This window comes from Dendroctonus ponderosae, unplaced genomic scaffold, assembly GCF_020466585.1.
Source record: "Dendroctonus ponderosae isolate FM_Combo_2020 unplaced genomic scaffold, Dpon_F_20191213v2 Dpon_F_20191213_2, whole genome shotgun sequence".
NCBI lineage: Eukaryota > Metazoa > Arthropoda > Insecta > Coleoptera > Curculionidae > Dendroctonus > Dendroctonus ponderosae.
Genome location: NW_026018165.1, coordinates 5,364,318 through 5,376,755, shown reverse-complemented (window position 1 = coordinate 5,376,755; position 12,438 = coordinate 5,364,318). Strand labels below are relative to the sequence as shown.

The 12,438-nt window shown below is 34.7% G+C and overlaps 2 protein-coding genes across 2 annotated transcripts; both read left to right on the top strand.

Moving 5' to 3' along the window:
* The first annotated feature begins 310 nt into the window (after positions 1-310).
* On the top strand, positions 311-3,842 carry LOC125503570 (probable endochitinase). Its single transcript, XM_048664252.1, has 5 exons — positions 311-400; positions 2,315-2,402; positions 3,281-3,494; positions 3,583-3,785; positions 3,835-3,842. The coding sequence occupies exons 1-5, from the start codon at positions 311-313 to the stop codon at positions 3,840-3,842; spliced, it is 603 nt and encodes a 200-aa protein (XP_048520209.1).
* LOC109538362 (chitotriosidase-1) lies at positions 2,316-11,581 on the top strand. The gene is made up of 14 exons (XM_048663936.1): positions 2,316-2,402; positions 3,281-3,494; positions 3,583-3,785; positions 3,869-4,048; positions 4,601-4,906; positions 5,214-5,341; positions 5,720-5,958; positions 6,018-6,217; positions 8,323-8,540; positions 9,146-9,302; positions 9,358-9,644; positions 9,729-10,037; positions 10,092-10,293; positions 10,441-11,581. The coding sequence occupies exons 4-14, from the start codon at positions 3,904-3,906 to the stop codon at positions 10,653-10,655; spliced, it is 2,406 nt and encodes an 801-aa protein (XP_048519893.1). The 5' UTR covers positions 2,316-2,402; positions 3,281-3,494; positions 3,583-3,785; positions 3,869-3,903; the 3' UTR covers positions 10,656-11,581.
* The last annotated feature ends 857 nt before the right edge of the window (positions 11,582-12,438 follow it).

The following is a 12,438-nucleotide window of genomic DNA, read 5'->3' as shown; positions in this document are numbered from 1 at the left end:
GTATGTTCCATGTCCGACCGTTATGGTTTTTGTTACTCGGTTTACCGACAAAGTGAAAGTCCCTGTATATAAAAGCTTGGTAAAATTTGCACATGGTCACTTCGGCTGGCGTGCTGTTATTCAAGAAGTTGGCTCAACGTTAAGTAATAAAGCTTTAATAAGCCGATGCAGTCTAAATGTTATACAATTCATTTCTTACCACAGGTGATGAACATGGTTAAAAGGATGAAATGAGAGTCAGGAAACCATCAAGTGAATAGTTTTATTGGAGCATTGCTAACATTTTCGGGATTTAATAACGCTTTTCACTATGGGACCAGAATCCAAACTATCTTTATTCAAAAAGGCGAACGGCAGAAGCCGAATGATCAACACAAATATGCCGAATAATGCCACATTTGTAATAACACTATCTCTGGCTTTTTTCCGTTCTTCATCTGTAGCTTCAGCAGGAAAATTGGGTGGCATTCGCCTCATGATTGGAAACCGTTCTTGTTAGTGAATGGAGAAGTTTTTGTGCGACAATTTAACTGACAAAGTCTCTTTTGAGTGACTTTTTGATGAAGGCATTTTATTTATATTACATACAACATGAACATAAATGTGTGTACTTTTTAATAATACGGTTTTTTTTGACTTCATCTCACTAAATTTGGGATCTATTTGCAGTTTACTTTTACTTTTAATCAGCGTTGATTTTAAATTCTGACTATTTTAAGAGATTTGAGTTCGCTTTTTTGATTGCTATTTTTGTATTGCTTAAGATTTTGTTGTTCTTAAATGTAAACGTTTTAGTAATTAAAACATTGTTTAATGGCAGATAAAGTTTTAGTGACAATTTGTATCAAATTTGTATAAAACAAATAATGGCGGCCACATATGCAGATAAATGGCAAGAAAATGGTTAGAATTTAATAGAGTCGTAATAATAAAACTTGTTTAATATTTTCCCGTTGCAAATAAGTAATAAATGAGAATAAGGAAAGATCAATAATAATTGTAACAATAACCCACCCAGTTGTCGCAATGCAAGGCTAGCAACTAAGTATGCCGACAATATTTGCAGGCTTGTATGCAGTCATTTTCAGTTAAATCGCATGAAGGCGAGGTCTGGCAGCAATTAATCAACATTTGATTTACTTCTTATGAAATAGAGATAATTTAGTACATTAAACAATTTGCTCGCAGATTTCGTACACATATTAATGAGCAAACTTAAGATTACAAGGTGATCATTTGGTTTATCGGAACATGCAAACATTTCAAAATGTCGCATTGGAATGGCGTATTTGATATTATTACCTACGTTACATCTAAAATTGTTTGAATTTACCAAGAAAATCAAACCAAGTAAAATAATCTTTGTCCATCTACGGGTTGTTAACGGTGTACGCACAGATAACGCTTTCTATTTATTTTCGCATCGGATTTGAGTAACAATGGGAAAGTCTGGGTACCATTGAATTATTGTAATGAAAGCCCAGCAGTAAGTAATCAAAGTACACTAGTTTAGCAAAAGAACTCTATGTGCTAATTGAAGCAAAATAATGAAAACAGGATTATTGGAAATGTATTGACTCAAAATATTACATTCTTACGTACGTGTTGCCCATCACTAGAAAGCCCACAGAATCATTTTTACATAATTTATCAAGTTTTTTTTTAAATAAACTTTTAATTACTCGGTATAGAAATCGAAAACTAAATTTATGTTTATGTATGTCGAAGCAATCCCTTGAATGAATGTAATGACTAATTTCCGATAGATCTCTCCGCCAAACTATATTTTCTACTTCAATTAGCTCTAATTTTGGTATTTGCTTAAAAATTTGTATTGGTTGAATACTCAAAGTCCTTTCATTAAATTAATTGGAATTTGTTAGTCAATTACAATCCATGCCTGAATAGAAAGTTTTTTTGCGCGTAAATCATTAATATGCCATAATGATGAGATAGATTATCGATTTGATTCACATCATTATTTTGGGTCAATTGTCGGTCAACTAATTTTGAAATAATAACAATAATCAGAAATACGTTAGAACGAATTGTTCAATGCAGTTTTTAAAATAGATAGTTTACCGATGATTTTTTAAGCTTTCTTAAAATTTGACTGTTGGTAAATTTTATCTCAGTGTTTCAAGGCCGGTAAATTATTTCTTGCCAAATGACGAATTAAAAATAATTTACATTATTTACCCAGCATGCCACCTTACCACAGCTTACAATTTAACCCAATTTGAGAAATGTTTGGTAATTTTGCAAATAATTTAGTTATTTAATTTCTTAATTAATTAGATTTTGTTTGTTTCAGATACCACGGCCTAGGTGTAAACTCAGGTCACTTCTGCTTATATGTTTAGTTGTTATACTGTTAGTACAAATTTCCAATTCAGAAAGAGGTAAGTGAATATACGTTTCTCATTTACTAGACCCAGATATATTTCTTCATATGAAGGAATCGCAAATAACAATGCAAACACGCGCTTATAGCACAAAATAGAATGATTTTCATGCTAACACATGGTTTAGGCAATGTACAGATAGTTTCATTGGCAACTTAGTATGCTAAGACTGAAAGGTTGTAAAAAATTGAACGTAGAAACGCAAACACGTACGCAAGAATATTAAATTTGTCTGCAAAAATGCTTAAATAGGTAGATTCGAAAAATATTTTCCGCAGTTATTGTTAAAATATTGATAAATTCATAGACTTAAAGCTTAATACTTCACTTTTTCATATCTATCTTTAGGAACTTTATTAGAAATTTAGAAGTAAATACATATTCTGTGTTTTGTGTAATCTTTGTTTTTCTCGACCGTCAAAGATTAATTTTTGGTCCAGCTTTAAATGCCTATTTTATTGGCTATGAATATGATAATGAATAAAAAAATGTGCCTAAATTATACAGATATGCTGCAGCATGAAAACGTTTCTTTCCCTACGAATAGTGAAACTTTCTAACTGAAAAATGTATGTTAAAATATACTCTATAAACCATTAATTTTCTATAGAGTTTTCCTGGATAGTGCGGTACTTGCTTCCATTTATCAGTTCTTGAATAGTTATGGACAATTATGTCTACGGTTTTTGCAATTCTAGCTTATTGCATCCTAACTATTTGCACAAAATTTGACAAACTTCAAAATTATTCAATAAAGTACGCATCGAACACCGACACACTATTTAAATTAAGCTATCACCAGTTTAAATCAGCATTAGGTTAAAGAGACCTTAGCTATGATGGGCGTAGAATAAAAAGTTTAAAATTTTCTTCAGCTGCACGCCGAAGGCTGCGGCGTCCATTAAAATCATCATCGCAAAGAGTAGCAGTGTCCAAAGACCAGGAAGTAGCGCCAAGCGTAAGCAAATTCAGAAGAACTAGACCAGGACACAAAAAACCATCAGACAATGATGTTAGCGCATCCACGACCAAGAAGGATAAAGATGGCTACAAAGTTGTATGCTACTACACAAATTGGTCACAATACAGGTGCATAACTTTAATGTTTTCCAGTAGTTCTTTACTCTTTTTCAGAAAGTAAGTAAGGAAGGAAGTAATCATGAATAATTTGCTTCAGGGTCAAAGTTGGTAAATTTACCCCAGAAGATATCTTGCCCGACTTGTGCACACACGTTATCTTTGCTTTCGGCTGGTTGAAGAAGGGCAAGCTTTCGTCGTTTGAAAGCAATGATGAAACCAAAGATGGAAAAGTCGGTTTATACGAAAGGATCCAGAAACTAAAGAAAGGCAACCCTAATTTAAAAACTCTGTTGGCTATTGGTAAGTATTATTAGACATTAACAAAAACTTTTTTACATCCGCATTTTAGCTGAATAGTTGCAACTACTTTCATTGAATTTTAGGTGGTTGGTCCTTTGGAACGAAAAAGTTTAAGGACATGTCCAGCACTAGGTATGCACGACAAACGTTCATTTTCAGCGCAATTCCATTCCTGAGAGATAGAGGCTTTGATGGTCTTGATCTGGATTGGGAATATCCAAGTGGGACGGCTGATAAGAAAAACTTTGTCTTATTATTAAAAGGTATAAATGACAAAAACATTCAACGTTTAACTTGAAATATTTTTATTCAGCTATTCGCTTGCACACAACAAGCATTATAAATTATGTTATTACCTTTAAAATATTTTTAAAATTTGGCGCGGGACTAAACAATGCGAAATATGAAAATACATTCATTACACCTACAATCTAATTTATTCTGACTGCAAATCTAAGTTATGCAGTTCATTAAAAAGTCAGGCATTTACTGTTAGACGGCGCGTATAAAATTAAGCAGCATGAGGTATTGGAAAGGAATCTTCATTATCGCAATTACGACTCCAAGGCGCATAGTTTTTCCCACAAGAATCTGATTTAGATTTTGCGTTTATTTTACAATGTAAAGGGTGATCAAACGACAAATTCAGCTCAAATGAATTGAGAACGAAGGCAAACCAATATTTTCAGAGATGGAAACCCTGTGGATGGTTTTCAAACGAATGATTTTCATTGATTATTTGGGCCAAAATTAATCTGTAATTAAATTTGGTGCCCTTTCATCGAGATTTTATGCATTTTTTCATTATATTCCAGAATTGCGTGAAGCATTTGAAGCAGAAGCACAGGAAATCAAAAAGCCTACACTGCTTCTTTCCGCTGCAGTACCAGTAGGTCCTGATAATATCAAAGGGGGATACGACGTTCCTGCGGTGGCCTCCTATTTAGATTTCATTAATGTGATGGCGTACGATTTCCATGGAAAATGGGAAAAAGAAACTGGCCATAACGCTCCACTATATTCGCCCAAATCAGACAGTCAGTATCAGAAGCAGTTGAATGTGGATCATGCTTCCAATTTGTGGGTAAAGTTGGGCGCTCCCAAAGAAAAACTTGTCATCGGTAAGCACCGGTTAGAAAGTTGGAAATAGGTATTTAAACAAATAAATTTGGAATTTTTGGGAATTAATGTTCAAAATACTAAATTAGCTAAAAATAAAAATAAAACACTTGGTGCCATAGTTAATTAATTAAGCACCTACAAACATCTAAAATAATATACGGTTTCCTCAGATACTAATTTATGTATTTTGAATTTAGATTTTTGTTCAGATACTTTCAACAATTAACCCAATAAGTTTCGCAAAAATATCTTCAGTTGTTTTTAATTGTAGCATTTCCCTGCATTAACAGTTTTTGTTATTTTCAGGTATGCCAACGTATGGTAGGTCTTTTAAGCTCTCTAATCCTGCTAAACACGGAGTTCATGCACCTGCAAGCGCCGGTGGTAACGAAGGAAAATATACGAAAGAATCCGGATTTTTAGCATACTATGAGGTAATAAAAACTAGAACTAAAACTAAAATAACAATATAATATCTACTACTACAACTAATGTAAGCATAACACACCATAATAAAAAAAACATACCACGATTTCTGCAATATATTTATAATTTTCAAAGGGACAAACCAACTATTATCAGTTTTACTGCTTCGGAGTTTCGGTTTGTCACTTTCAAAAATATATTTCTCAGAAAATTTGAACACTAGTGTTAAATTGCGATTCTGCAATTGGAAAGCTATTGCTCACCGGGTTATGAGCAGTCATATTCAGCAATTTAATTTCTTTAAGAATTCCCATAATACTTTTCGCACAATACATTTTGCGGCAGAAAAAATTACATTGTAGTGAAGGGTAGTTATTGTTACTTAGATCTGTGAGATGTTGAGGAACGGCGCTACATATCACTGGGACGATGAAATGAAGGTACCTTATTTGGTAGACGGAGACCAGTGGGTAGGATTTGACGATGAAAAATCAATACGATATAAAATGAAGTGGGTGAAGGAAAGCGGATTTGCTGGCGCTATGGTTTGGACCGTGGACATGGACGATTTTAGTGGAACTGTGTGTGGAGGCGATATAAAATATCCTTTAATTGGCGCCATGAGGTAAATTTTATATCAGCTAACATACTAAGGGCCTAGTTATTCTTTCATTCAACTTTTAGAGAAGAGCTCAGAGGTATTTCAAGAGGAAAAGACGCCAAAGACATCGACTGGCAAGCCATTGCTGGAGCTGACGAAGAAGAGGAGGAAGAGGAGGAAGTAGTTGAAAAACCAAAGCCAATGAAAATTGGAGTCTCGGAAGTCTTGAAGCGCGCTAGGAAACCAGGGAAAAAATCCCATAAAAATTCTATCAACAAGAAAGGTATTTTTTCTTACTAATAACAATTGCACCAACTGTTTTAAAAAAATAAAGCGATCCCCGTATTATCAGCTCATGCAGCACATATTGAGTGATTACTTAGTTTAAGATATGAAATGGTTTAAATAATTGAAAATTTAGAATTATTATTCAGAATTAGAAAAATGTGAATATTTTCTATTTCTTTTTTTTAACTAATTCGAACGGACATTTCGTAGCTTTAAAAATGTATATCGTAAAATCCCAGTAGTTGTAATGGAGATAATTTGAAAAAATGTAAGCAAATAATACTTTTCTAAAGGATTTCAAGGACTTTCATGATCGCAAATGAGTAAAATTTTGGAATCTAGGTAGGGAAGTTCCGGAAAACCCACGAAAATCGCCGGAGGATGAGGATATTGGCGATAATGCATGAGAATGGCCCGCACTTTGGTTCGTTATTTCCGCCAAGGTTCGGCTGGAATCTTTAGAAGATCCTTGTTTCATAATGTTTTTATCCCGTGGCAGTGGGTAGCCCCCCATTTTTGGGGCCACCCCTTTTTAATGTCTTCTTCGGTCGCACTAGGGTAATCCTTCACTTCAGGAAAAACACTGCTGAAAAGAAGGTTTGGGCAAAATCAGAGTTTTCTAAGCCCGTTTCTCTTCTGTAATTTTACAAGTGACTTTTTGTGCATAATTTAAAGTTTGACTCAGCCGGGTTCTGTTCATTTAAAGTGAACCGAAGCGCGCTCCAGAAACAGAACCTGATCATATAGTTAGAATGTAACCTGAAGAAGAAACGGGACCGATTCTGCTGTATTTATTCCCTTGTTCCCTTGCAAGAATGTGCTTTTTTATCAGCAGAATGGGGGTTTCCTGTAATATGGAGTTCCCTGCACGATACGCGCGCTCCCGCTGTGCACGGCTTTTTATGCAAGTATGGGGTTCCCTTGTAATACTGGGATTTCCCTCGACGACAGTAGTTATTAACCGTCGCAAGAGAAAATCCGGATTTATTAAAAAAATTCAAGCAGGTTGAAAGCGCCGCGCACAAGCACATGTTGGGCTTAATACCAAATTTACTGGCTGCTTATCACCGTGTCTTTTTAACCAAGTCATACGACAATAACTTGAACCCTATAAACAAGATTTGATGATGATCGACTTTGAAAGGGAAGTTCGCTTTATTTAATTAAATTTTCACTAAAACCAGATCTGTTGGGCCATTGTTTATTATAAAGATGTGTGAATGATTTTGTTAAAACTTCTCTTATAGAAGAAGAAGATCGAACGAAACACGTGGAATTTTATCACGCGGAATTCCCGTTATGTAATGCATTAAAACCATTGAAAAAATATACATGAAATAATCTGTATTGTCTGTTTTGCAAGTTGGAAATACCATCAATAGAAATATTTCAAAATACATTATTTTAGTGAAAATGACGAAGACTATTTCATACAAATTTAGTAAAAAGTGTTCCGCAAAGCCGTTTATTCACTTAGAAGAAAATGCAAAGTGTTCCCGTTTATGAGTCAATGATTAGCCAGATAACTTTCATGAAAAACGGTTTTGTGAAAAAGAGGGACAGGGCTTTTGAACTGAATTGACCACAGAGTTGAAAAACGTAACTTATACAAGCATAATATAGAATATACGCAACTAAACCTCAGCAGCTCGCCCCCAAGGGCTTCGACGCTACGTTGTTTGTTTTCCAAACAAGCAACTTTGCCCTGATTGAATCGACCTCGCATTTTCCATATTATCCGACCTCCCATGTTTGTTCTGGTTAAACCGAACGACGTGCATTATCAATAATAACATATTTTGTAATAACCATTCATTCAACCGTGGACTTCTAAAGATGTGATAATAATCTACCTGCAATTGCAATTGCCGCCAATCTTACATTCCTTCCCACTGAATAGCAAAAAAATTTCCGGCCTTGGGTGCTTAACATTTAGACTTAAGTGTGAATTATTTGGAGCAGAACAGTCTATCCAACACATGCTGTTCATAAGTAAGCGCTATAAATTCCCGTACATTTTGGAATGGCTCTGCGAGTATTACAAGATTCGGCAGTTTATGTACTAATGGAATTTCTGAACTGGAATTTATTAACTTACAGTACGAAAACCCCAAGTATTTTGCTACATGACCAGCTGGTCTCAAAAACGACCAGGTGCAGGCAAGTTCACGCCCGAAGACATCAACCCAGCCTTGTGTACCCACATAGTATACGCTTTCGCCACTCTTGATGATCACAAGCTAGCTGAAGGGAGTGATAAAGATCCAGAGATGTATGAAAGAGTTGTGGCTTTGAGGGACAAAAATCCCGACTTAAAGGTAAGATTAATGAGAGCCGACTGCTTTCATGCAAGGCGGAACAACATTATAGACGTCTATCCGTATCTTGAAAAATACAAAAGTTAAAAATTGCGAGTGACACTGAAGCAACTGTGATTTATGTATATAAATCCGTTCTATCATGGGGAAATCGTCGGTTTTCCGATAGGTGGTTGTTCTTCTGATATTTCTCAAACATTTATATTATTTTTATCTATTTATATAAAACTTTGCAGACCAGCCCAGTGCCTTGATTTGGCACTGAAAAAACCTAAAACAATTTTGTATTTTTAAATCTCCACTTTCCATTTGACCCAAAAACAATTTTGTTTGAAAATGTTACAAGTATAAATATTCTAGATACTGTAGACGAAAGCAAAAAGAAGTTAGATATATATAGCCGCGCTTATAATCATATCAAAATATTTGAAACCGTGTTTTTCAAGATACCAAGAGTCGCCCATTTATTATTTAACTCAGCAAATAACTGACCATTATATGCTTTGCTGAATGCCTTAAATGATCCATGAGAGAAAACGATTTTACATATCCAATGAGCCGTATGTTATTTCCCATCAACTCTTAGAACAGTTTCTCTTATTTAGATCCTGTTGGCGATTGGTGGATGGGCATTTGGGTCGACTCCATTCAAAGATCTTACCAGCAATGTTTTCAGGATGAATCAGTTTGTTTACGACGCCATAGATTTTCTGAGGGAATATAAAATGAATGGTTTGGATGTGGACTGGGAATACCCTAGAGGTAGTTGACTTTCAAACTCCATGCTTCATTAATTAATTTGTATTTTCTGTACCAGGTGCAGATGATCGTGTTTCATACGTATCATTACTGAAGGAACTGCGTGTGGCCTTTGAAGGTGAAGCAAAAACTAGTGGTCAACCTCGATTGCTTCTTACTGCAGCTGTGCCTGCCTCATTTGAAGCCATAGCGGCTGGTTATGATGTACCAGAAATTTCAAAATACCTTGATTATATTAATGTGATGACGTACGATTTCCATGGACAATGGGAAAGAACTGTAGGTCACAACAGCCCGCTTTTCCCGTTGGAGAGCGCCACAAGCTACCAGAAGAAACTGACAGTGGTAAGACATCATTTGCTGCATAAACTCCTCTGATAATATTAGTCAATAATTTTCCTGTGAACGTAATTTGATTTTCGATACTAGGATTATTCTGCAAGAGAGTGGGTGAAACAAGGAGCCCCAAGAGAAAAGTTGATGATTGGTATGCCCACATATGGTCGAAGCTTCGAGCTGGTTAACACCACTCAGTTCGATATTGGAGCTCCAGCTAGCGGCGGTGGACAGGCTGGAAAATACACGTCGGAAGCTGGTTTCATGAGCTTCTATGAAGTTTGCGACTTCCTGCACGAAGATAACGTAACTCTAGTCTGGGATAATGAACAGCAAGTTCCATTTGCCTACAAAGACAATCAGTGGGTTGGATTTGACGATGAAAGAAGTCTTAAAACAAAAGTATGCTGATGAAAGGACGCGTCAAACAGCCCTAAGTTTTATTTGTTATTTTAGATGGCCTGGTTGAAAGAGGAAGGTTTTGGAGGCATCATGATTTGGTCGGTTGATATGGACGATTTTAGAGGATCTTGTGGAAGTGGCAAATATCCCCTTATAAATGCGATGAGGCACGAATTGGAAGGTTATAAAGTGAAACTTGAGTTTGAAGGGCCTTATGAAACAAACGTTGGGTCAGGCCAATATACTACTAAAGACCGTAAGTGGCGCAAATTGTGTTGTTTTCCCAAAATTAAATTTGTAGTCGTTTGTCTAATATTTAACTTTAGACCGATTGGCTCAAAGGCTGGTTTCACAAGAAATAAAGATTGCTTTCATAAAATTTAACTCTGTTATTAATTTACAGCTAACGAAATAACTTGTGACGAGCAGGATGGTCATATCAGTTATCACCCGGATAAGGCCGACTGTAAAATGTATTATATGTGTGAAGGTGAAAGAAAACATCATATGCCGTGTCCGGTAAACTTGGTTTTCAACCCCAACCAAAACGTCTGTGATTGGCCCGAAAATGTTGAAGGGTGCCAAGAATTTACCCCTGCTCCCCCGACTAGAAGATAAGTTTAAAACTCGATATAAAGCGTCCAAATTTCCAAACGGTTGTGAGTTAAGTTGGTGACTACACAAATGTATTTTTGCTTTTCATTTGTTTTAAGTCATATTTCTATGTTTCGAGGCTGAAACTACATGGCATTATCTTGAAAGCATTTATATTCGAACTTTTCTTATGTAAAAGGAAGAAAGTTTTCATTTCCAAATCATTAATAAGCGATAAAAGACCAAACATCACTGAATTGTCGGATATTTTAGTACTTTTTGTTTGCCATATCAGTCTAACGGCATTCTGATTCTTACCTGAAAAAAATTACTTTCAAATATATGCAAAGCGGGATGTTCGAGTGTGGTTTAGAAGTTGTTATAGTCTACAATTCATCAGCTAGTGACTGAGTTTCGTAGAAACCAAGCATTGCAAATCGATTTAGAAAAGCAAACCAACTTACAATTTTTTGATGCAAGCTAAAATCGAGGAATCTGCAATAGTGAATCTAATATTAAATATTAGGTTCTAGTCTCGCTAATTCTAATGAAAATTTATTTAAAAATGAGCCATGATTTTTTAACAAATTGCCCAATACTAATGCGTTGTAACTGTAAATTAAAAAAAAATTGGATCTAACAATAAAATCACTGCCATATTTTATTTGCCCGATATACAAAAATCTCTAAATTTTCATCTCGAAATTGTTTCCGATTTCAATTCTCTAGCAATGTTGCAAATAATTTAATTTATATGTCACGTTATATATTTCTTTTTGGGTAGGTATTACCTGGATGTCTATGAAAAATATTTTTGATATTTATGCAATATTTATAGATTAATTATGGCTAAGTATTTCTAATTTTAATTGTATTGTATATTTAGGTGATAGGATAGGAATAGGTTGTAAATATAGGATTTTTTAATAAAGAGTTTTGAAATAGTAAAATGGATTTGTGTTTTATCGTTGTTGTTGTAGCCTAATCGGACAAGCCTAAAGCCGTTTTTTGTCTTTACAGGGTGGGTGATTGCATTCAAGTGGTGAGTAAACACCTGAATGCCTATCAGTCAAGGAAAGCAATTATCACAAGAAAATATTCAGTGAAAAATTTGATTTTAAGTTAATATTAAAACTTCAGTCAGTTTTAATAACATTAAATCAAACAAGTTTTTTGTAGTTTCAATAATGTCTAATGCTAACCTCAATTCAAACACTTCAATATTTAACAATCAAACAAAAAGAGCAAGATTAAGGTAAATATTCAAAAGGCTTCAAAAACACGTTAAAATACTATGTTTTTTAAACTTTAAATGGCAAACTGAGTAAAAATACGTTTGTTGTCAATTTAGATAAATTACATAAAAATAAAAAGTGAGTTGTAAAAATGAGAAAAAAAATGTTAAACGTATACAAGTGTATACAATTTTTAATTTATGCATGTTTTTTTATTTTTTTAGGTTTAGGTTTCAATTCACTGAAATCCTAAGTATGTAAGAAAACATCGAGTAGGTCTGCAATTATCTAAACTTCAGGATGTTTTTTTCAATCAATATCTACCGGGTGTCCCTAAATCAGGTGGCCAAACTGAAATAGTGAAATCTGCTATCAAAAATAATATTAATTTTTCAAATGAACATGTATCGAAAAATGCTCCTTAACGGAGCTACGTCTTCTTGAGGAGGGGCCCAGTAGTAGGGTTTCTTGCACAGAAATTAATATTTGTAGAAAGTGTAGGCGATGACTGCAAATGAAAAAGATCAGCAAAATCTACCAAAAAAGACGCTTTAAATTAAGTTATTTTTTAG